Here is a 27,127-nt window from a genome sequence, read left to right on the forward strand (position 1 = left end):
ATGATGAATATGCCATAACTTAGTCATATCATCCTTATGAACGGTAGACGATGTAACATCAACATAACCTGTTATAATGGAACCTGATAGAAGATATAATGTTCCACATCTTGTGCCTCTCAAAACTACCTCAGAACCTTGTAGACATATATCACTCCACCTTTAACTCGAAAATTGTAACCCACACTGTCAAGTACACTAAAGGATGTCAAACTCTTTGTTACTATGGAACATATTTGACCTCATTCAAAGTGTAGAAACTGTCATCATATGTTTTCGTATCTTGACTAAGTTGATTCCAACTATCTTGCATGCAACACCTTTGTCATGCTAACATTCTCTCCATCTACTCTCTATTTGGAAACATATGATAAGATGCCCTAGAATCAAGAACCACACATTATCAAACTGTGTATGTTGATTCACAACTAAAGTTGTGTCTCCTTTATAGTCGATCTCAACTTCTTCAAGATCTACCTCAACTCTGCAACAAAGGCAAATGTTTCCTTCTTATCACTCTTTTTCTTCTTTTCTTGATACACTTTTTGTTTAGGACATTCTATTTTTCCAATGCCCCTTTTCTTTACCATAATTACATTCATTGTTTGACTTAGGCCCTTTGGACTTCAAGGATTTATGATTCTGATACGAGTTTCGCCTATCAAAATTTGTATGCCTATTGTTCCTTATAACAGCTAACCTATATGCTTGACTTTATATACCCAGGCTTTCTGCATTCTGATGGTCCTCTCTCATCAACAACATGGACTTGGTATCTTCTAAAGTTATAGTTTCTTTCCCTACAATATAAGAATCAATGAAAGTCTCATACGATGGGGGCAAAAATGTCAAAAAAAATTAAGGCAACGTTCTCATCATCAATCTTAACTTCTACGTTATGTAGGTCTAGCAATATTTTATTCGACTAATCAAGATGATTTCAAAGAGATGTACCTTCCTACATACGTAGATGATGTAGACATTTGTTCATAAACAACTTCTTGGTTAAAGGTTTCGTCATATAGATACTCTCCAACTTCAACCACAAACCGATGGCAATTTCTTCATCTGCGACCTCGATGATGATGTCATCAGCGAAACACAACATGATCGTCGAATGCACCTTCTCTTCAAGAGTCTATCATTCTTTGTCATCCGACGCACAACTACCTTCTTCGACTTACTAGTCATCGATGCTCATAGCCCCTGCTACCCAAGCAGGGATTACATTTTTATTTACGCACAGATATGTGTGGTTTAATAATAGTGTGTTAACTATATATATAAGTAGTGGAAGAACAAATATTATTTGAGAGAATGTTTTCAGAATTCAATATAGCACCAACAAGACTCTCGTACTGGATTGCTCGTGGCACCACGTAACAAATTCAAAGCACTTCAACATTAATTATGATTTAAAATAGAAATGTTAAAAAGTTCCTGTAACAACTAAAATAGAGAATAAAATTACAAGTTTAAAGACCATAAAATAGCACACACACTGAAAATTTTATATAGACTAAAAACAAGATTTAAGCCCAAAGTTTAACAAAAAAAAAAAAAAAAAAAATTGGTGCTAAATATTCACTTTAAAGAGGTAATGATCTTTTGCTATCCTTAATTGTATTAAAACCTGTCTTGTCAATAAATATTTAAATGTTTCATATAAAATAATTTATTTACTTTTTACTTTGTATTAAAAACTTCTCAAACTATTTGTTTATTATCGGAATATTTAAAGTGTATTTTCGTAGCCACTTTATAAAATTTTAAGAAATACAACTATTTATTTTATATACAAACAAAAATCAAGTGTAATTAAGCACATTAAGAAAAGAAAAAGCCAAACAATAATATGATCATATAATCTCAAATTAACTTTATTATTTTATGTTGTAAGCAATTATGTAAACATGTGCACGTGTGTCTCCCTAAATATAAATTATCTCTCAAAACAACTAATTTAATTTTACTCATTGAGTAATCACATCCATAATAATATATGTAATCCAATTTTGGAGGTAGATGATACAAAGTAATCATCATCATCATCATCATCATCATTAGACTAAATTTCTTTTTAAAAAATGATGGATAGCAAAAATTTAAGACTAAAAATATTGCAAACAACATCTTTATTCTTTCAAAAATTTACAAAATTGTCTAACTTTTTTAAAATGTTTCGACTCTAACTTACTATTAAAATAGAAAAATCCATTAAAATTTTACTAGATTTAAATTGAAACCACGAATGAATGAGTGTGGTCTTAATTTCTTTTTGGACTTAGTTAAAAGTTTCATAAGATTCTTTTGTTGATGTCAAGAGTATTATTGCAACTTTTAAAAGTATAGGCAACTGGGAATATTAGTGTAATTTGATCTTACTTTTATATTAAATATAAAAAGAAATCTATAATGTGATATTTGTAAAAGAGAAAACCCCTTTTAGTTTAATACTTTGATATTTTCTCTTTTGTCAAAATTCTTAGTTCCAATAATTGTATGTGAAATTTAAGCAATAAAAAACATATCTAACCTGCAAAACAAGAAGAAGAAGAAGAAAAAAAAGAGAGTATACTCAAAATGGTAAGAAAACTATATATATATATATATATATATATATATATATATATATATATATATATATATATATATATATATATATATAAGAAAATGGACATTGGAACTTGAAGCTTAATATGTTTGGTTAAGTTTGAAATAGGAATATGATTTGGTTGGTGTTTGGTGGTGTCTCCAATTTTTCCTTTTTCTTTTTCCTATTATTTACTGCCTACCCTTTCTTTTCATCTTTTCATACCTTATTAGCTTAATTCATCCATTACCAACAATATAATATTTCTACTACCATATTCTATGCTATCAATTTCTTTTCAACCAAACCTATTTGGGAATCACAAAATTTATTAATAAATTTTTTTAATGACGTATGTTATAATAAATTAATATTATATATTCAAATTAAGTACTAAAGTAAGGTTATTTTTAGAAAAATATTGAAGTTTATTTTTAAAATTATTTGTAAAAATATGGCCGAAATCTCGTCTACTTAAAATTTGGAACTTATCTATTTTTTTTAGAAAAACTATCGAAAAATTTTTAGAAACATTTACTTCTACGAGTGAAAATTGCAATAAATTTAAATAGATAAGTATTAATTCCTATCATTTTAGTGAAGTAATAGATGTTTGTATGAGCTTATCGTGATCTATCACATATAAAAACTAAAATTTTGCTATATTTATAAATATGTCGACTCGTTTGACTATTTTTGAAGGAATATCATCTTTTTATTTTGTCTTTTTTTTTTTGTTTTCATTTATCAAAATTATTTTTTGTTCATCTTTCACGTATCTCAATTGCTTTCACTAGGAATGAAATGCTTCTGCTATTTTATCTTCTAATTTTCTTAGAACTCTATTTATTTCTTTATATATTTTGAAATGCATAAATTATTAAGGAGATATTTTTCTTGTTGAATGAAAGAGACATAAAGTTAATCAACTTTGAATCGTGGGAGGCCTCGAGAATTACTCGTGTACTTTTTAACAACACACCAAGTTCTAATTTTTCCAATATCATACGTACGTGCCTTGATCTTGATCTTGAGATATCACTTTCAATTTGGTCGAGTAGACAAGTCATTTCATATCCAAAAACGGGGCATGAGTATTGAAATAGTGTGTATGGTGATGTTATATGAATAATAATAACACAAGCATGCTTATTGACCAACATACATATATATAAGAAAACAAGAAGAAGTAAATGGAGATACTCAAAGATTCCAATGAAATCAAAGTTGAATAAAGAAGAAAGAGATGTTATATATATATATATATATATTGTGGAATTGCCAATTATTTGAATCCAACGATTTAGACTTGGACCTTCATATCATCCTCTTAATGTGCATTATTATATACTCCACTCATCCCAATCTTTTCAAATCCCTCTCTGTATTTTCTCCATCAATTCTCAACATTTTTTTACCTTGGACAATTCGTTTTGTTTAATATTTGATTTGAAAAGTTGAGGATCGAATTTGAACATACAAAAATTTTATAGGACAACTACAAAACTTTTAAATGTAAACGTCAATGTTTAAACTTTACTGTTTTAAGAACTTATATTATTTACACTTTAAGATAGATGTTGCATCCGTACTCCAAGTCCCGTTTTGAAGTTAATTAATATATAATTGCTATATATACAGATGATATAAATGTATATTAAATTTATAGGTTAAATTAAAATTTAGGTCAATTTGATTTGTGTCAATATGTAATCTTAGAATTTTATTTTAAAAAGTCTTATAATTAGTCTTTAGACTTTTAATTTTGTATTCAACCAGTTTTTGAAATCTTAGTTTTGTGTGTTGGTAACTTGTTGATCCTATTATTCGACATCTTTTAACATTCACAATTCTATTAAACATTAAAAGAAAATTCAATTGTATATGTATTATATGAGTTCATTTTCGAAGTTTTCGTTTGATATAAAATTGAAAATTGAGAGACTTATTTAAAGATATATCCATATTTTAGAGTGCAATCCTTTTGAACATTGTTAAGGTTGATGAAAGGCAAAGAGAAAGGGTAGTTGGAGGAGGCAAAGGAGAATCAATCTAATAATTTACAACTGTCATTAATATCTTCCACCCTAATAGATTTCATTCATGCAAAAATTTTAATTATAGTAACAAGCCATTAAAGAACAAATAAAAATTAGAATAAGTTAAAAATAAAGAAATGAAAAATTGGAACAAGGTGAAGATATATTAAGAAGACACTAAAAAAATATAGTTATGTTCAATACAACAATAATATAAAATTTTAAAAATAAAGAAAATTTTGAATGGAATAAAGATACAAAATTTGTTAAAAGGAGGTTTATTTACTATAAGACAATAAAACTAAACAAAAGAAGACGGAATGATTTAGATGGAAAAGATAGGAGTTAGTGGACGTTTGGTTAGCGATAAAAACAAAGAATTAAGTTAAATTGAGTTGGTAATAATTACAAAGAAGTTATCGGGGAGTTGACACGATTGAGTTGGTAATAATTATAAGTAAGTTATAGAGGATGTTGATAGAAATAAAGTAACATATGTGAGTATTTTGGTGAAAAATATAAGTTTGATGCAAATATTATTTAAACTCACCGTCCCTAGGGTTTCTTTTGTAAAAAACTGCATTGAAATGTGCTTCAAGTACACCAAAAAAAAAAAAAGTTCAGTTTCAAAGTTGAAGAAATCCATAATTACAAGTAAGATTGGAATTCAAAAGGGGATAATTATAACGTAGGATTGGTTGGTAAGGAAAAAAAGTTAGTGTAATTGTTTATTTTAACGTTGAAGTAGCTAGTCCACAACTATATAGTTGTAGTGAAATATAGGTGATAGGTCAGAGAAACCCACATATATCCTCATGAGATAAATGTTTTCTTTTGGCTGTTTGATCAGTTGCATCTTCTTCAGCTGTAGAGACACATAAGAAATTGCAATTGGTTGAGGAGATCCACTTTAAGTACAAAACAATGTTGGGGAAGATTATGGTGTACAGTACTCTTCCCTTCCTTATTGTATCTCATGTATGGTTGCTAAATTTGAAAAATGAAAAAGAGATTATATTGTATCCAACCTGAGAAGATAATATAGGAGAAAATTAGATTATATATCTATAGAATACAAAATTAGTTACACAAGATATTGTGTTGAGGGACATTTTTTTGGGTATTATATATAGAAAATCAATATGACGTACATGGAGGAGTTTGCTATATTTCTTAAAAAAAAATTGCCACTGTCGTCTACCAAATTGCTATATATCCAAATTTTCTTTTAGGAAGGGATAGATTCATATCCAATTCAATTTTTGAAAATGCCCGATTCGATTATGTTGGTCTAGGCTGGATTTGGATTAGGCCTGGTTGAACTTAATTTGCGTTTTGAGTTTTGTGGGCTCAATAATGAGATTAAAAACACATGTGCCCAAAAGACAAAATTCGAAACCTCATTGATTTGACATTTTGACATCTTGCAGGCTTTAAACAACGTCAAAAACAACACGATATTACCAAATTTATTATAATCACATTCGTACTTATGCCGGCATCAAAAATATAGTAAAGTTGCAAATCTTTAATCAAAAATCTTGAATTCTAAAAAAAATACCAAAATGAGATTGTATTATTTGTGTTTAAGCTTTCATTTGTTGTCGCTCTTCTCAAGTTTTAAGTTTAATTGCTTTGAAGATATAACTCGAAAGGAGAGGAGAGATTACGAAGGGAAAGAAGAGAAGAAAGAATCCGACAAGATCGAGATCAAGAAAGATAGTTCGAGGAGTTTGAAGCTCCAAAAAAGAAAGAGAAAGAAATGGATAAAGTACATAAAAGAATGTTGGGAGGGCTCATCGAGCCGAATCTCACGCAAATTCTTCCTTGCATTGTCATTTCCACAACATTTTCTTTGAGTTGTAAAACAGAGACTAATCCACCACTCCACCTCTTTCTCATCTTCAAATGGAGTTGGGAGAAGATCCACGTAAGCACTTGAAAGACTTCTATATGGTGTGCGATTCGATGAGACCACACGGAATAACAGAAGAACGACTCAACTTAAAGGCATTATCGTTTTTTCAACAGACAGTGCAAAAGATACTTAGCTACTTACCATCAGAATTTGAATATTGAAAGAGATACAAAAAGTACTTGCCACTGCATTAGTACGAAAATTTACTTACACATGTCAACAAAAATCAAAGTGTTAACAAACACAAAAGTGAAATTTAAAGAGTAAATACTTAGGATGTAGTAAAATTTGTATGAAAGGCTTTCAAAGTTACACGTTGCATGTTTGCATTCTATTGAGTGTTGAAATAATTGTAATGAAAGTGAGATGCTATACATATTCCAACTCTCTCATTTTTCTCATCACCTTAGTAATAATCCTTGTCTTTCTCTCTACTTTAATTCTTTTCAACTTTCAACCAGAAGGAATCTATTTGCATCTACTTTTTCCAACACCAACATTAATCCCTTCCTCTCTATCTTTAACTATCTATGTCTTATTTGTATTCTTGTCTTTTTCAATAAAAAAAATTTAGTATTTACCTTTACACTATTGATTTACATTATTTTTTCTAAAAAAGATTTTTTCAATTTCTTATTTTTAAATATAATAATAATAATAATAATAATAATAATAATAATAATAATATTTACATTGTTATGAAAACGAGACAAATGATAAACATTAATGATGTATCATATTGAGACACATAGACAATAAATGGAATAGTTATAATTTACCACTTAACAATAGATCCGAGCATCTATTTGACATGTATTATCACAATATTTATAATATAAATTTTTAATATATGAGAGAGTTTATATAAAGAAAACATTCAGAGATGACATGAATTAAATAATATTGTTTGAGAATTGGAGGTGGAGCCTAGAAGGATGGTGGAATGTATTTATAAGTCATTGTCCTTTTAATTAAAATAGAAGAAAAACAATAACATAAATCTTATCTCTATCGACAATACAGATTCCTTAATTTTCAAATGGGGTCTCCACATTTTTTATAACTATAATGTCCCTCCTAAAGGGAATTAATCCTATTATTTAAACGATGGTCTAAATTTACTTTTAAATCACTTTCTTTTTTTAAAAAAATTAAACCAAAATATGATTTTAAACCCTCAAGAGTCAATTTTGATGTAATAAAATTATACATTAAATTAATTTTGCCCGAACAAAAACTAGAGTTATTCATTTAACTATTCCAAAACTACTTTAATTTCGAACATGTAATTACTCGCAAATGATAATCTATTTAAAATTCTTTGTGGATTGAGGATTGGTCGCTTTCATTGGGACCTACTCAACTCTTTATATCAAACGCTCTATTGAATTGGGGGCTTTCTCAATGTCTCATACTAATTTTTAGGAAAAAGAAACACATATACGTAGATCAAAAGTCATTTCGGTAGAGGTCGAAGGCTTTGGTCATTCAAGGCTCTACTAGATCTTCAATATGTATTGTTTGTGCTCAAGTAGGCTTTAGTCTATCATGCCTAATCATAAAACGTGTAAGTGATTCTTTTTGAGGTAAGTCTTTTTCTCGAAAGTTGTTCAAATAACTTGACAACTAAAACAACTCAAACTACTCAATCCAAATTGTATGAGTTTGATTGGGATGGATCTTGGGATACAATGGTAACATTTTGGGTTGACCCAACAAACCCAACTAAACTCTAGAATTTCTTATATTGTTAACATGTATATAAGAAATTATATCGTTACACTAGTTACATCTTGGGTTTGTCTAACTCAACTCAACTCGAATTTTAAACATGGAGTTGGATACCATGCTTGGAATATTTTGGTAGCCAACTCAACCGATCCAAGTTTTTTGGTTGGTCCAGAAAATTGTCCCAACTCATGTATATATCTAACTAGACTCAATTAGGGTAATCGAGTTTATAAATTGAACTTTAGATTTTGCGGGGGGAGATGGAGGCGTTAGTCCTGGTGCAAGAGTGCTGATTAGTCTCCATCTCCCAATTCTCGTGGGTCTATAATATAGTCACCATAATATCCACCGGCCACGACTATTCATGGAAACTTTGCGTAGGTTCCTTTCTGCTAGTTTGAAAAGCATTCATCTAAGTTTCCCTCTTGGGTCTCCTCCTCTAACAAAAGAGGTGGAAATGAGATTTGGCCTTTTTCTAATTCAATGTTATGTCTGTTTGTTGAAAACATAAAATAAAGTTAAAAACTAAAATGTGATTTGAAACCAAGGACGGAAAGCAACAAAGAGAGAAAGAACACAAATAGAGGAGTTAGTACAGAAAATGGAATATAATTACATCGACAATCACAAAACTCTATACAAATACTTCAGTCAAATTTAGGCAGCTAATTATTATATATTAATTAATTAATTAAAGATTGTTAATTTGGTGTTTTTGAAAGTGACAGTAAATTGTTGGGAATCGTATGAACAAACTACAAACATTCCTCGATGCTACCAACAGTCCCACGTTTCTATGGAAAACTTGCGTCAGTATGATTAGTTTCTACCAATGCTGTGAGACATCTAGTACTAACTTTAATTAATAAAATATTTATACAAACAATTTTTAGGGCACACCTTAAACTTTCCAAGTTATATAAAGTGTATACATTAACATTCTCTTTTAATGGTAATCCAAAAAAATATAGTACAAAATATGTAGTTGTTTTTAAATTGTTACAAGTCAATAAATTTCAACCATTCATTGCTTGTATGGGTGTGTTATATCAAATGATATAATTGATATTTAGTGTAAATGGGAATGACAAAGTTTTAGAAAAGGTATGATATAGACTAAAACTAACATTTGAGAACCAAAATGTGTTAAGAAAAATGACGGTTGCGGTCGAATATGAGCCTTGCTAAATATTGAATGGGACATGCTTTATGCATGTCTCGACCCAAAAGATTCGGGCATAAACAAGATGCTCGACTCCGGTTTAGCCAAATATGAAACCAAGTTCGTCTATTGACCCTATAAATTATCTAATCATCTTGAGGTGATCCTGAAATTCTAAGAAAAAATCTAAGTCAACTATGTCTATGAATACACCATTTATTACTTCGTATGAACTAACTTTAGTCTTATTCTCAAACTTTGTAGTTTTAGCATTCTTTCACTCTCCAATTTAATCATCGAGTGTGTGTGATAAGTACTATACCAACGTGAAACTTTTATCTTTTGCAGGTCACATTCTTCTTTTCTTCAAACAAATTCACTGTTGATGTCACGTGAAAGTTAGACACATACACTCTCCCATATTTAAAAATTGACATTAACAATTGTGCTTATCTTTGAAAATTGTTCATGCATTCCACTCTTACATAATTACATTACATGTGTATGGACTTATTCAAAAGTTGAAATATAATAGGCAATTAAGATTGACCCATAAACAAATTATCAATAAAACTTTAATTAAGAGTAAATAAATATATAGGAATTATCGATGAAATTATAAATAAATAATAAAAATATTTATCCAATAGAACTTAAAATATAGTTATAAATTTGATACAATTATTTATTAGATTTAAATTTAAAATAATTATTTTAAAATAACAAAACTATCAAATATTTACAAATAAAACAAAATTTTTAGACATTAATAAACATAAACCCTAATAGAATATATAGTTATTCATGTCACTATATCATATTTTACTATTTTGTAACTATTCTTTTATTGGTTTTACCCAAATTAACCTCTCAATTTATACAAATCTCAAATATGTTATATTTATGATTGGTGATGAGAGAGAAAAAGAGGGTACGTATTATATATGGAATTCAGAGTAAAATTTAGTGCTTTAATCTTAAAAAAAAAGAAAAAAAAGAAAAAAAGAAAAGGAGAGTGGGAGTTTTTGGGTTTCATTTAGATCCATGGCTGCAAAAAGGTTAAAAGTTCAAAAGCATCTGTTTCTGTTTCTTTTTCTTTTTCCGTTTTTGCCTCTGGTTCGTTTCGAAAGGAAGAAGATGATGACGTGGTGTGTAGTACAAGATGCGTCCTGCCACTGCCACGTGTGTGAAACGTGACAATTGAATTTTGATTTTACCCGCCATCCTAAAACTCTAAAACTATCCATCTAAATGTTTCTGTAATTAGTTAGGAAAGATTTAGAAAAAATGCCTTTCCACTCTCATTTTCACAAACATTCTATAATAATTTTTTTTAATTATTTTTCTTTTTTATATATTTTTAAGACAGTTTTAACCTTATCAAATTTAAATACCATATATTTCCTTATTTACATCCCACTGATTCTTCAAATCTAACTCATAACTCCCTTAATTATTATATTAATTAATATAAAAGGTTTATTATTAATAAAAAAAAAACGTTACCTTTATAATTTATTTTCATTTATCATCTAATAATATATCTTTTAATATAAAAATAATTTTCAAAATAGATATCGATTAATTTGGTACTAATTCATCTGTCACCTTGATTAATTTGATAATAGCTCTTGATTAATTCTTCATCTGTCGGTTAAATCATCTTAATTCTTCATCCGCCCCCGTCAACTTCTTCGATTATCATTGGTAATATCTGCAGTCATCAAATTTCGATACATCGTCCACTTTTCGCCGCAGGCAACTTATCGAATTTGTTCACCAATTCCGTTTAGTTGTCTTCCTCAATTCCTTTCGGTTAGTTGTCTTCCTCAATTTCTTCCGATTAGTTGTCTTCCTCAACCACCGATAACTTTCATTCTCCTCATACTTCCGGTTAGTTCTCTTCCTCGATTCCTTATATTTTTTGGAATTCCATTACATCGTAGTTTCCTAAAACGTTTAACCTTATATTCTAAAATACTTGTTTTAGATATGTACCACTTCATATATACAATAATGCATATAATTTTACATACAGTCGCCAAGGAATATGAATCGTTTGTTATGTGAATATATACAATAATACATATAAATTGAAATACAGTAATCGATGAATATGATATATGTGTTATGTGATTTTCTATATATATACCACTTCTTATTTACCATAATACATATATATGGACATCCAGTAATCAAAGAAGATTATATATTTTTTCAGTGTTTAGTATATATATACCCCTCATTAATTACAACATAAATTATTAGTAACGTATATTTCTAATATATTTCGTTAGGATGGCCAAAATTGCATACTTTAAAGAAATTCGAGGCTGCGTTGCAAATATACCCCATTTTATTTCATATAAGACCGAAGAAATATAGACTCACCCGAATGGAAGATTGCTTCACAACACAGTGGAAAGACGGTGCCAGCACTGTTGGAGACGAAGAATGAAAACTCTAATGTGAGAGAAGAACAGAAGACGACGAACAACTGGGAAATTTTTGAAAAAACGATGGTAGTTTTTGTCGGACAGAGTGTAAATTCTTTATACGTGCTAATAGTTTTCCCTTTTCACGCATCTCCAAAACTTTCTTTTTTCTTTTTTTTTTTCATTTACATTAAGTAAATATGAGTATTAAAGTAAATTGACCCATTCTTTCGTGAAATAAAATAGCCCATTTAGAACTTTTATATAATATATTAGGAAGAAATGTTTCACGATCTTAAAAAGTGACCATTCAAATGTTTCATTTTTATTTGAACATTTCTTCCATCCTATCCTATTTGGTAGTTATTATATTAAAATTTGTAAAGAGAGATAATATTTGGTATAGTTGAAAATAGTATCTAAGTTGTTGATGTACAGATTTAATAAGGATTGAAGAATGAGTTTGTTGAGGCAAAGTAGAATTAGTTTGTGTTAAAAGATAATTGAGGGAAATAAATAAGAAAGTGAAGGGGGAGGATGAGGATGAGGATGAGGAATTAAGCAATTAAATGAGGATGCAAAAAAGAGAATGTTAGAGGGAGAGGTGAGAGATGGACCCAAAGTTCTCTTGTTCCCAAGTTTACTCCACCGCCATCAACATAATTGGTTGGTTTCCTTCTATCCATGCCCCGTGGTTTTTCCTTTTCCTTTTCTTTTTTCCCATTGGTATGTAAGTTTTAAATTACTATTTCTTTTAGTTTTGAATTTCATTTCGTTTTAGTTGTAAGTTACCAAATTGAAACAAAATTCAAATATTAAAAGTAAAATTGTAACATTCAAACGCACTAGATCCAGGATTCCAAATTTGGATCCCCAACGTTTTCCTGACCTGGCTAAAAATTATTGAATTGTCGAAAAAGAAAGTGCATCTTATTGGTATAGGTAGTAACTTTTAATTCTTTTAAAATCTTTCTTTAACCTTATTTTCATATCATTAGGATTGCTCTGATTCAGATGTGATACAGTTCATTCATGTTCTCTTCCTAAACTCAGAGCATTACAAACATTTAAATACTTATAGACTAAATTGAAACCAAAATCAAAGTTTGAGAACTAAATGTGTAACATTTCGAAACCAATTAAGAACTAGACTCAAACCCTAAGAATCAAAAAGGTATTTTTTTTTCCCCTAGAAATAATAATTCATACCCTAATTAATTAGGTTATTTGGCATTAGATAAATATACAATATATTTGAGTAGTGCAACACTAATTTAGATTTTTCTTTTATATTTCCAAACCATGAAGAATAATAAAAATAGTAACCTAAAAAAACTTTGAACATTAGCATTGCTTATTCAAATGAGTTTAATTACAATAGACAATGACACATAGGAAAAGACTCATCATTGAACATAGTTTTAAGTATAAAACTATGAGAAATCGATCAATTGTATTCAACAATATAATTCCAATCTTCACTCTCACAATTAATAACAAAAATCTAAAAGACAATTAAAATATTTATATCTCATCATCTTTACCACAATGTGTATTGAGAATGAGATGATTTTTAGAATTCATAAAATAATAATATTAATAACTTAAACAAGGAATGGTGTCTCTCTGACTCGTGGGAGAAAAAATGGGAGAAAAATCCAAAATAAATAAATAAATAATTGAATTATAAAAAAAAAAAAAGGGTATTTTCGAGGAAGGGAGATGGTGGGATCCACAAGAATAAAAAGAAATTAGAAATGGAAAAAAATGGGATTTGATAATATTAATATTATGATCCAATGCAATGCAATGCAATTGCCCGTAGGCCCTACCCACGTCCACGCCATCGAGTTTAGTGGACCCTATTACTATTCTCCCACTCTCTTACATTAATTATCAACCCCACCCTTTCCCCCTCCTCTTCCCATAAACTCATTTTTTACCAACCTTGGATTATATCATTCCTTTTCTTTTTTTTTTTTTTTTTTACCAACCTTGGATTTATAAGATAAATATGTAATTAGTACATTATGCATTTCAAGATATTTAATACATGATACACATCTCCATGCAGAAGCTTGTCAAACACAAAACTCGTTTAAAATGTCTTTTAAACATTCTAACAAAACCTATCTTTAATATGAGTTTCTAAATTTTAAAATATGATTTATAAGAAACTATGCGTTTAAAAATACATAAGCACATAACTTTTCCTTAAACCTATGCTCTTAGTGTTAATCATAAAAGACAAGATCCTTGAGATCTTTTCTTCCCAAGTAATTTTAAAAATTAATCAACAATAACAAAATTAAATAAAATGAATAATATATTAGATAAAAGAAAAAAAAAATATCATATTAGATTTATTAAACATAAAATTCAAAATTCAATCTTATAATTTTTTTTTTTGTATGAGATCAAATGGACACAAATATAAGAAATGTAATACAATAACAAAAATGAGTATAAAAAAATTATAGGTTATAAAGAAGATAAATTCAATGTCGTAAATCCTCTATAGAGCAAAGCGTTAGAATAAGAATTATTATATAAAGTGAATAAATCATATTTGACGAAATAATTGATTAAAAACAAAAGTTAAAATAATGTCAATCAAACAACTATTTATCAACAATGTTTTATTCCACCGACCACAAAATAAATCCAAAATGTAATAAGAGAAGTGTGATATTGTTAAAAAAAAAAAAAGAAAAAAAAGAATAGATTATTAGAATGCAATCGTTTAGTAAAATAAAGTGAAAAATCAATATTTTTTTTATGGCTACAATTATTGAAAAAATGATTAGGGTTTTGTTTATAATGTGTAAATATATGTGTGTGATATTTTGGTCATAAGTTTAGGAAAGAATGTGTAACAGAAATGATGAATTAATGGGAGTGATGTGATATGGTACACAGAATGATAGGAAGTTTATTTATTTTGGGGAACATGAGAGTGGCAATTTGAAAAATCTGTGATAGAAATAATGTTCCATTTTTTAAATGTGATGGAAGAAAAAATGAATGTTGGGAATTGAAATAGGAAGACTGGAATCCTCACTAATTGACCACACAATAATAGGAATTGAAAAAGTGGTTTTACCATCAATATTTTAAATGTATCATTTCTTTTAGGAAAATTAGAAAAAGGAAAAAAAAATGAACAACATATCTCGTGGTGGTTTCGATAGATGTGAGTTGAACTAAACTATAAAAATTTGCATGTATGTAAAAAATATGATCAACATTGAGAGAGAGGGGGATGGAGGAAAGAATAGGTGAGAGGGGCTTATTTAGAGGCAACTAGTAGCTAGACGTGCAACAACTGACGGAGGTAAGTGACGGGAAGTGAATTGTGTGGATAAAATTGTTGGATTTGGCAAAGTTGTGGGATATCCGATTATTTTGTTAGAAATGTGGGTGGCTCCAAGTCTATAAAAGAAGTTCACTTCATTTGTTTATGAATATCTTAATTAGAAACACTTTAATTAAGCTTTAGTGTGCTAACTCTAATTATATTATTCCTTTTGTATTCTCTAGATGGAAAGTGGATAAAAGGTGAAATTATTTTCTGTAATTGTAGCAATTTTTCACATAGTTGATTTCTTTCATATTGATGATTTTTCTCCAAATTAGGAGGTTTTCATGTAAATTATATCAATCAAATAATTATCAAGCATATCAATAAACTGTATCAAGTTTATTAATAGTATAAATGAGTATATGATTTTGACAAATTTATCAACAACATACCAGTCAAAATTCATCATTATCAAGTATATGAATGAAAGTATCTTTTAAGTAAAATAAAATAAAACAAATAGAAGATATGAAATTATTGGTTTGATTATTAATAATGTAGAATTTAATTTCAACTCACTTTTCTCAAAACATTCCATTTCACCTAAACAGAACACAATTGGCCATATATAGGTGTTTCAAAAACTAGTTTCTACTTTTCATTTATTTATTTTTCTAACAAATAACTTTAAAATAGCCTACGTATTCGTCGTTATAGGTTTAAAAATTACCTTTCTCGTTTCTCCTTCCATGTCAACTTATATACAAATTAAGTCTTGTATATGTTTTAACAAAAGCTTAGTTTTACTATCATTCTTATATATCGAAGACCAAAAAGTTTGCAGTTTAAATTTCTCGATCCTCAATTTGTAGTAGAAGTAATGTATGGCATACATACATGATAAGGAAACTTAATTTCATAAGATAAGTTATACCAAATAATAGAAATTGAAAGCAATCTCTTACAATAGGATAACAACCCAACTTATAAACTAAGAGAACCCAAACCAATGAATTTTTGCGTAAATATTGACCGACTCACGCACAACATGTATAAGCCAAAAAAATATCAATTATCAACTATATCGACCTTTGAAATAACAATTAAAGTATTGTCTAGTACTCATCAACGAAATATTTGGATTGGGTGTAACGAAATAAAGTATAAAAGATTAAAATAATGATGAGATATAGGTAATGATAAAAGAGGATGATAACAAGAATAATAATATAAGAGAAAGAAAGTGAGCAAAAATATGATCAGTATAAATCTTATAAGTCATAGAATGCATTGATGAATGAGAATGATTGAGAGGTATTCCCTTCTTTCTTTCTCAGGTTCTTTCTTTGATACCCAAAGAGAAAGGATATATATATAAACTACAAAGGGCCCTCTCTTCATTTAATTTTTCCAGATGGATACAGTTCAAATCTCTCTGTCTCTCCTTCAATTTTCTTTCTTCTTCTTCTTCTTCTTCTTTTTTTTCTCTTTAATACTCTATCATTTTACCTTGACCAGTATCTACCTTCATCATTAATTTAATTCTATTTGCTTTATTACCATCTATCTCACCCTCGTATTCATTTTTCTACTCGATGTGTCCTAACCAAACATTGTTAAAAAAATTTAAAAAAATTAAGATATCAAGCTTCCCTTAAGTAGCTTCATTGAACGTTATAAATGGTGACAACTATTAACTATAGTTATTATCACTAATAGTTTTAATTTTGAAAAACCGAAATGGAAGAAACCTCTAAACGTTGAATATTTTGTTTTACCAATTTTTGTGTACTGTATGTTGAATAAATGGGAAAAGAAAAGTTGTAATTTTGTGTTGGGAGGAGGATGTCAATGATGATGTTAATAAAGTAGAAATGATGAGGAAGAGTGTTTTTAGATTTTATTTTTTTTTTCTTTTTTTCTTGAGACATAAGGAGATGAAATGTTATTTTTAAAGTATGAAATGGGTAAATGATTATACTTTGGTGGGAAAAAAAAGGGTAAATGATTATTTACAATAAAAATATTTAAAACAAAGTGCATGCATAAATTACATAATCTTTTCTTTCTTTCTTTTTCTTTTTTTCATTATGATATTTATAAAATTTAAATAACATGTAAAATAGAAAAATAAATAAAATAAATAAACTAGTAACTTTCTCATATAAGAGCTATCATTAAATCAAATATGTTTAGAAATTTATGATAATTCAATTGACATAGTTCTTACTGTCAACTTGGAGGATGGACATTCGATTTTGTCATCTAACATATTGTTAAAATAAATATTTAAAATACAATTTTAAAATGTTCTAAAATCGCTATTGACTAGTTAATAAGAACTTAGTTCAACTGAAATCTAATCTATATCTAATAAGAATTAAGAGATTTTAGGTTCAAATTAATTTTAAACAAAATCATTTGAATATTTTTAATATATAAATATTGAAAAGGTGATTAATGAGTTTTAGATAGAAACATTTTCAAATATAAAAAGATGGATCATATTTTTTTTTTTTTAAATCTATTGCTAACAAAACTTCTATCCATGTCTGAAAAATAATGTAATATAATATTAGAATTTGATTGTAAATCATAATAGCATTTTTAAACTCACAACCTTTTATTTCAAAATGTGGATGTCAAAGGTGTGGTGGAGTTCACTTTGTGATGGTCGAAGGTTAGTTGGAAGTTGTTGTGAGAATGTAGTGGTCGAAGTTGGCCAATGGTGATTATCAATAAGCAGTGAATAGAATTGGTTGAAGTTTGTCATATATTAATTACAATTAACCTCTCTCTCGAAATCTATTTTCCTAAAAATTGGTTTTAAATATTTATCTTAAATCAATTTTAGTCTAATATAAGCACATCAAATGCTTTTCAAAAATTGACTAAATGTTGACTAGAAAATATAGAAAAGTCATGAGTAAATATCGTAAAAAAGAAAAAAAAAACACAATTAATTTAAAAAAATAAATAAATAAACTAAACGGTCACTAAACAAATTAAAGTAAAGATGCAAAGTATAGAAGACAAAAACATTGGTTTGGAGGAAAAAAAAAAAAAGAAATTGTTTTTGTAAGATTAAGAACCAATTGAGGGAAGAGGAATTAAATATGATACCTAAATGAAGGGGGGGGAAGAGGGCCTCTTGGAAAAGAAAAGAGTTATGTTATGATTATTAGGACCATGGAGTTTTTTTTTTTTTTATTATTATTATTATTTTTTAATTTTAGATTGGGGCCAAATTTAGAGAAAGTGACAGTTGAGGGATCATTAAATCTTTGACATATAACCTCACACCTAAATATATTACTAACACTCCTCCTTTGTATTATGCAATAAATTGTGATATCATCCATTACTTTCTCTCAATCACACACCATTTTTATTTTTCTAAAATTTCTTTCAACTTTCATTGTTGCACTTTACTCCTTCCTTTTTGTTTTATTTCTCATGCTGCCCCTTCTTTGTTTTCATTCTTCAACTTTCTTACTCATTATAGTTTGAATATAATTCCCTTCATACCCTTTTCTTTTCTTTAACTATTTCTACTTAGATTGTTTGCATCTTAAGTCAATTAGTTTGAAATTTTTAGTAAAATTCTAAAATAAAAACAACTCTTTTAAGGACTACTCTTATTTCAAGACGTTTTGGAATATTTGATAAAATGTTTATACTTCCTAAAAAAATTTTTTGTCTTTTCAAAATTTTATCTATTTTTTTAATTAGTAAAAGTATATAACATATTAAGAAATTTAGGAATTAAAATAGTGATTATATGCTTAATTTTTTAAAATACAAAATAAGATGTTCGCTAAATGGTGGGTCATGATTGTTTTGATTTTTAAAATTCAACGATACTTTTACTCGTAAGTTTTGTTGTTTCTCTAAATTTACTTTTTGAAATATTTAAACAAACTCAAACTGAATTTTTCTAAAGTGAAAAATAAGTTTGTATTTTCTTTAAAAAAGAAAAGGTAAATATTTTTATTTTCTGAGTTTTACTAAGAATTCAAACATTGATTGACCATCTTAAAAAATGATAAGAAAACTATTATGTTTAAAAACTTAATTTGTTAATAAGAGATGTTAGTAAAACCATGAGATTGATCTCAAAAACTCAAAACCAACAATATCATACTATTGAATATGATTATATATATTTATTATCTTATTGAGTGGAGTAACCAATCATTATATACACCTCGTTGAAGAAATAATAATCAAATGTCGAATTGCAAAAAGAAATAATAGAAAGTAGAAAATTTTGATTATTTGAATGAGATGTCCTATACAAATACAGTGTAATGAGTGGAAAATTAACTCAAATAATACAATATATATATATATATATATATATATATATATGAAGATTTATTTTTTTGTTTTTATGAAGCATACAAACTTCAATTATTAAATGTTCATTCATTTGAATAATATGGTGTAGGTTTTTCTTTTAACTCTTTATGGGTATGATATATAATTGATTGATCAATCATTTTTATTTAAATTTAAATCTTCTTATTTGAATGCACATTATTTATCAAATCTGTTCTTTTTCGAACTTTCAAATATAGAGTTATATATAAGGATATAACATCTTTGAACCTCATTTACCTTAAACTCTAAAAAAAAACTAAAATAAAAATCAAGTAGTCAATTGTAAATATAAATAATTCACAGGAAAAAACTATTGTTTATTATTATTATTCGATAAAAACAAACTATTTACTTCCATGTTTAATTTCGTCACTTCTCTTTCAACATACCATATGAAGGCACAATTCGATAAGTCCACAAATTTTTATATAATATAATATAATAAATCTTATTTACACATGATCTTTGATATTAATTACTTTATCTTAAAAAACGATAAATTTGAATAGTCATTTTAAGTTTTATGCTTCAAATTTTTGCATAAATATGTTTATAACTTAATTAGATTATCTTTTGCAATTAGATAGTTTTAATTAATTAGATGGTGAAACTAGTCCAACTAATCATTAAAATTAATCTTCTTCCTTGTAAAATCCTTGAAGGGTGACAATGACTTATCATCACATCCAATGCACAAAAATGTAAAAATGACAATTGATGTAGAAAAGAAAGAAATACAAATCTAAGATCAAGAACCATATTTTAAACATTTCCTTAAAAGGGAACAACCATGTAATATAAGTAACAAATGTTTCCCACTTCCCATTTTTGCCCTTGAATTCAACATCCATTATTTCTAATTAAGGTATATCATAAGGAAACATTCTATTGTATATATATATATATATATATATATATATATATATATATTAATCTTTCATTCTAAAAATATCATATTTCTTTTAGATAATTCAAATAAGAATGAGATATCACTGGTTATCAGCGATAGTTAGTAGATTGTGATACACGATAGACTCACGGATACTAATTTATTGTGGCTTATAAATATGTTTCGGTGTAGAAGAGTTAGTAACTGCTAAACTACTTACAAATATTGAAAATTAAATAATTTTCTTTATATATTATATAAAGACGATGAAGTCGAGCCTACTAAACTTATACGAAATCCGCCAGTGTTGTTACGAAGAATTGAAAAGAAAGAAATTAAAAGAAATGTTACGATGTTGAAGAAATGGAGAAATACCAAATTTAGCCTCGAGGGTTAAAAAAAACAAAAGAGATAAAGAACATGGACCAGTCACGAAGTGACACGTGTGCAGAAACCTAAGGAAAATAGAAGCAGGGAAATCCAACCGTACGATATAGGAAAGTACTAAACACGCCAATTGGCAGCGCGTATTTCTCTATTCTTTCCATTTTTGTCCAAACAACTTTTGCTTTCACTTAACCCCTCTGCTCTATATCTCATAAACCAAAATTAAAAAAAATATAAAATAAAATAAAATACTCCAAATACAATCTTTAAATTATTTACAAGATATAATAATTTTTTTTTTATATATATTATCTACCGTTTAGATAGAAAGTGATACACGCTTATATTTAATACACGTTAATAGGAATTTATCAATGTTGATAAGAAATGATAGAAGTCTATTATTGATAAATGTTGATAGAAATATGTTACTGTCTGTCTGTGATAAAAACGCCCGTCAATGATGGAAATTGATATATAGAACCATATGATTGATAATATTGATGATTGAAATTGATACAAGTGTTTACTAAAAAGTTTACCCGTGTCTACCGTTTTTGTTTTTGTTATTTCTCTAAATAATTGAACATTTGTTTCTATCTTTAAAAGTTTGTCAAATATATTTTTGAACTTTTAAACCAAAATTACTTCAATGTTTAGGGACTTTACTTTAATTAAAACAACCGAGCGAAATGATGAATTTGAACATCTAACTTTCTTGTCAAGAATATATTAGTCTACAATCGATTGAGTTGTTGCTATCATATTGTTAGCCATTTTCTTTGATCAATTACTGCCTAAACTTGTAAGATTTTAACATTAAGTGCTTTAAATATTGCATAAACTAATTTTTGAAGTACCACCAACTGTTGCAAATTGCATGAGAAAGTATGAAAATTTGGTATTCCACAGTCTTTGGCCACAAAATGTTCACATAAATGTCTACCTGTTCATCCCCATTTGAGGAAGAAAAGTAATGTAAAAGAATTTGAATTTTACTGTTACGATCATATAAGTGGATTGTTTGATTAGAACATTATTAGTATATAGTTTATATCTTATAATATATTAAAAATAATATCCTCTACACAAATGTTGCTAAATATGTCGCCACAATCTTTGTTTTTGTTTCTTATAACAACCCTAACATATACACATGTTTTAAAATACAAATATACGTTGATTAAGATCCTTTCAATTTCGCATATAACGAGTATTTAGATTTTCAAAAATAAAAAATAATAATAAAGAAAAGAAGTGTTCATAAATCATGAGGAAAATTTTATTTAAATAGATCCGCATTTTAGTATTACTCCTTCTTGGTCTCATCTCGGTATCTGGTTCTTTGCTCTTAACAATCTATCCATTGCAAAACATTTGAAAGGTGGACAAAAGGGGAAAATGAAGAATGGTCGACACAATTGAGAGAATGAAATTGGAAAAGAAGAAGAGAAAAAAAGGAAAGAAGAAAATTTAAGGATAATTTTGTAATTTTGATTACGAAGAGGTAAATAAATAAGTAGGGAAAAATTAAGTTTGAAAATAATAGCAAAAACTATATTTAAAATTGAGATTAAGAAGTGTTTTTAATCAATTATGAGAACTAAAGTTGTAAGGTTTGAAGTGATAGTACAAAATTTATGTATGAGAAACTATCCCCACCTCCAACAAGTAATGCCAATAATATCCTTCTTGTTCATAGTACAAATTGCTTTTTTTAAAATGGAAAATGAAAACAGTTTCAATTTTTCTTTTTTAATTTTAGAAAAGTTTGATTTTTACTGAGGTTCGATAAAACTCCCAGTTTCAGGTCCCTTCGTTTCTTCAGCTCCCACTTTCCCCCTCTCTCTCTCTCTCTCTCTCTCTTTCACTAACTTCATCTTCATCTTCATCTTCACTTAGTCTCTGCATTTCAACCAAAATACTCCCATTCACTTCCTCCCACTACTATGGACAAAACTGCCACCGAGCCTTGGCGTGTTGAGCCGCCACACCCTCTTTCCTCTGCCGTCTACCGCCCTCCGGACACTCCACTCGAGCCCATGGAGTTCCTCTCCCGCTCTTGGAGTGTCTCGGCTCTAGAGGTCTCCAAAGCTCTCGCCCCTCCTCGTTTAACCCTTTCTAAGCACCCCACCTCTGGAAATGGCCTCATCGCCACCGTCGCTGCCGGCGGCGGTGGTGTCATTTTGGAGGATTTGACTGGCGAACTCGATGAGGGTACCACTTTTTCTGGAAACCCATTTTCGTTTGCCTCTTCTGAAACTTCGCAGATGGTGATGGAGCGGATTATGTCACAGTCGGTAAGTTTGGTGGAGCAGAGTTTTTTTTTGCAGAGCATGTGTGGACAAATAATGGGATTTGCTCTCTTTTTGTTTTATATTTTGGAGGGATTGAAATTGATTGTAACTTTGTTTATACACTCATCCCCTTTGTTTTTATTTTTTTCTTCTTCTCTCCCATTTTCTCTCTGGCTTTATCTACTAATAAAACATGCTTCTGATTTCTCTTATTTTGCCTAACTTTTGTCTCACGCAGCGTACATCCCACTTTCTTTTTGCTGAATTCCTGTTGTTTGTTTGTTTCTTTGTTTTTTAAACCCAATTTCTAGTGCATTGTATTCTGTATTTGGGTCTTTCTCTTTTCTCCTTCTCGTCTTCTTTCTCTTAAACCCTTAATCGAACCTTCCAAGAACATCAATGGGGTTTTCGAAATTTATGGTGAGAACAGAAGGATAATTCCAATTTCCCAACCCCAGTTTTATGGACTGCTGCATTTACCCTTTCGTGATCTCTACGTTTCCGATTTCAGTCTGCGAACCCCATTAATGATTTGTTCCTTTTCTTTACTTTGATGGCAGCAAGAAGTTTCACCGCGGACTTCAGGCAGATTGTCTCATAGCAGTGGCCCTCTCAATGGAGCTCAAAGTTGCGGTTCACTAACAGACAGCCCACCTGTCTCCCCGTCGGAGATCGACGACGTTAAGGTTAGTTTTCCGATCATCCGTGGCTTTTTGTTTAATAGAAGAGTCTTCCGATTCTGACACTCACAGTTCGTGCCGACCCATTTGTCTTTTCTTTTTCTGTTTGTTTATTTCTTCTCTTTCGGTTAATATTATAGGGGTTGTTTTTCTGATTACGGTGCACACTTACCATTTCTCACAGACCAAATATATGTTTCAGCTTTCACAGTAATCGATGTTCTTTAATTAACACCTCGCTCACTTTTTCACAGTTTTTGCTTATTGGGTTTTGGTTTTTATAATTTTGCCTCTCTGTTTCTGCTTCTGTGGTTTCTGAAAACTTGCTCCCATCGGCTAATTGCTGAGTTATATCCATCTCCGGCAAGTGTGCTTTGTTAGTTAAGCTTAATTTCTTAGAGGGTTTGTCTTCATGTTTAGGCATTTAATGACTTATGGACCCCAAGGCCATTTTGGTTGGTGCGGTATTACAGAGTTAGCACCAGCACCATGGCATGTTGGGGGTTGTCAATTCTTCGTTATTCACCATAAATTGACTCATATCTAAGTTTTTTGTGATCCATTTCGATTAATGTCCCACCTGTAATTTCCTTCTCTCTGTAGTGTGGCCGTTCGAACATCCCACTCAGTAACCAGTACAGAGTTACTGCCGCTGGAGGATCCACCACTGCTGGTGGTGGAAAGACTGTTGGTAGATGGCTTAAGGACAGGAAAGAGAAGAAGAAAGAAGAAACAAGAGCTCAGAATGCTCAGCTTCATGCTGCTATTTCTGTTGCTGGTGTTGCTGCAGCCATAGCTGCTATTGCTGCTGCCACTGCTGCTTCATCTGGATCTAGCAAAGATGAACATAAAGCCAAGACAGATATGGCTGTTGCCTCTGCTGCTACGCTTGTCGCTGCTCAATGTGTTGAGGCAGCTGAAGTTATGGGTGCCGAACGCGATCACCTCGCTTCGGTCTTGAGTAACGCCGTTAACGTCAAGTCTGCTGGTGATATCATGACACTAACTGCTGCTGCAGCCACTGGTATGTGAAATAGATATGCTTATTTAACAGTTCTTGATTCTAACGTTAAATAACATCAAAGCTTCTGTTTCAATTCAGCTTTACGTGGGGCGGCTACTTTGAAGGCGAGGGCATTAAAGGAAGTTTGGAACATAGCAGCAGTGATCCCAGTGGATAAAGGGATGGGAGTTGCTGAGAATGCTAGTAATGGCACTTCCAACAGTAGTTTCAGTGGTGAACTTGTCCCTGAAGAAAATTTCTTAGGCATTTGCAGCCGAGAGTTTCTCGCTCGAGGCTGTGAACTCCTAAAACGCACTCGTAAAGGTAAAATATTTGCTTTCCATTCAAGTTTCATTCCGAAGATGTTTGATTGATATGCCATTTCGTTACATCAAACACAAGTCATACTCTGGCAGTTTTTGTTGTGAGTAGTGAGTAGAGTTCAATTCATGAGATGGTTGATTTGATTGCTCCTTTTTATTGTTCATTTGCAGGTGATCTTCACTGGAAAATAGTTTCTGTATATATCAACAGAATGAATCAGGTAAGAAAAAGCTACTAGATCTTGAATTTGTTTAAATTTCCTGATCTAAATTCAATCTGTTAATCATTCAGTATTGAAGTTCAGCTTTTTTTTATGCTTGGGGATGTGAACCCTGTTGGGGATATAAAGTTTTACAGAGATCAAAGAACGATATTGTACAAGAAGCAACGGATCTAACTTTATTGGTCACCATGGCCAGCCTTCAATATCTTTTCTTTTAACTTTATTGAAACTTCTTTATGTGCAGGTTATGTTGAAGATGAAGAGCAAGCACGTTGCTGGGACCTTCACAAAAAAGAAAAAGAGTAAGAGAGAATTCTTTTGTCTTTCTCTAATAATTTGAACAGAAATGGATGTGGGTCTTCTTCCATTTTGGGATTGGTGAAAGTTATGTACAAATGTGACATACTATAAAGCAAACCCAAGAATAAAGAAATTTATAGGGTGAACCCCATCTTTAATCTCTTTATTCTTTAACCCTCCTTTGCTTTTCAACTCTTTCAGATGTTGTCTTGGAGGTCATCAAAGACATGCCTGCCTGGCCCGGTCGCCACCTGCTCGAAGGCGGAGACCACCGTCGCTACTTCGGCTTGAAAACCGTCCTTCGCGGGGTTGTCGAATTCGAATGTAAGAGTGTCCGTGAGTATGAGATTTGGACTCAAGGTGTGGCTCGACTTCTCTCTATTGCTGCTGAGAAGAGAGGAGGTAGAGTTGTGGTTTGAGGAAATACATAATGTCGGTTGTTACTAAGTAAGAAAGGAGGGGGAAAGAATAGGAGAGGGGAGATCAAGATATGTCAAAATTTCTGTTTTTGTTTCCTCTTTTTTTTTTTTTTTTTTTTTTTTGTGTTTCTTTTGTAAAAAGAATTTTAGATTAAAGGTAAAAAAAAAAGAAAGGAAAAGGTTATCCAAATGGGGTCTCTCTTTAATGATATCAATGTAAACAAGGGGCCCTTTTATATTTTGATTTTGGTTGAATTTGGGATGGTAAAGTGAAAGGAAAATTTGAATCAAAGTGACACCATGTGATACAAGTTCTTTTGTTATTTTTAAATGCTTTTTTTTTTTTTTTTTTTTTTTTGGAATCAAAAGAGGTAGCTTGGACTGAGGTAGCAAATAACAATATAAATATAAAATCCCCACTACTTAGGAATAACAAATGCTTTTTTTTTTCTTTCTCTTTTCTAAATTAATTCAAGCCAAGGATTAATTGTTTAAGGTTTTTGGTTACGTTGTGGGTAATCATTGTCTTGATGTTTGCTCTTGTAATCATTTTAAGGATTGTTTATAATTGTGGATTTAGTGAATTAAAAAAAACATACATATTGGGTTCTACTTCAACTAATCATAATAGGTCCTTTTTTTTTTTTTAATTCACTAAATCCCATTTTTGCTAAAGCATAGCCAAATCACTAAAATGCCTAAGAATTAGTTTTAGTTTAATTGATTTTAAGTTATGCGTTAAGAACTAAATGATTGGTGGAATAAAACAAGGAAATTCTTCAAAGTTTGTTTGCTCAACTTTTTAAAGTGTGCTAATAGATTAATGCTATGTAATGATCTCCTACATTATGATATTACTATGATTTGGTTTTTGTTTTAATAGTTTTAGTTCACCTACCTTTCAAAATATTCATTTTGATTTCTATATTTTAAAAAATATTCATTTTATTCAGATACCTTTTAAAAATACAATATTGATACCTACTTACAAAAGTATAACTTAAAGTTACAAAATTGTAATTATGGCTGCATTTTAAACTATT

At 29.5% G+C, this 27,127-nt stretch overlaps 1 protein-coding gene across 1 annotated transcript; it reads left to right on the plus strand.

Moving 5' to 3' along the window:
* The first annotated feature begins 22,462 nt into the window (after positions 1–22,462).
* Positions 22,463–26,395, plus strand: LOC103491234 (VAN3-binding protein). Its single transcript, XM_008451098.3, has 7 exons — positions 22,463–23,138; positions 23,696–23,821; positions 24,419–24,839; positions 24,918–25,142; positions 25,313–25,362; positions 25,610–25,667; positions 25,867–26,395. The coding sequence occupies exons 1-7, from the start codon at positions 22,788–22,790 to the stop codon at positions 26,082–26,084; spliced, it is 1,449 nt and encodes a 482-aa protein (XP_008449320.1). The 5' UTR covers positions 22,463–22,787; the 3' UTR covers positions 26,085–26,395.
* Positions 26,396–27,127: the final 732 nt, after the last annotated feature.

The sequence above is a fragment of the Cucumis melo genome, chromosome 5 (genome assembly GCF_025177605.1).
Source record: "Cucumis melo cultivar AY chromosome 5, USDA_Cmelo_AY_1.0, whole genome shotgun sequence".
NCBI classification, from domain to species: Eukaryota; Viridiplantae; Streptophyta; class Magnoliopsida; order Cucurbitales; family Cucurbitaceae; genus Cucumis; species Cucumis melo.

Bases quoted from the DNA above. Each gene is read 5' to 3' on its own strand.
- LOC103491234 (XM_008451098.3), top strand. From the start codon at position 22,788: ATGGACAAAACTGCCACCGAGCCTTGGCGTGTTGAGCCGCCACACCCT. The intron at 24,840-24,917 runs GTATGTGAAATA...GTTTCAATTCAG, and splicing joins AACTGCTGCTGCAGCCACTG to CTTTACGTGGGGCGGCTACT. The intron at 25,363-25,609 runs GTAAGAAAAAGC...CTTTATGTGCAG, and splicing joins ATATCAACAGAATGAATCAG to GTTATGTTGAAGATGAAGAG.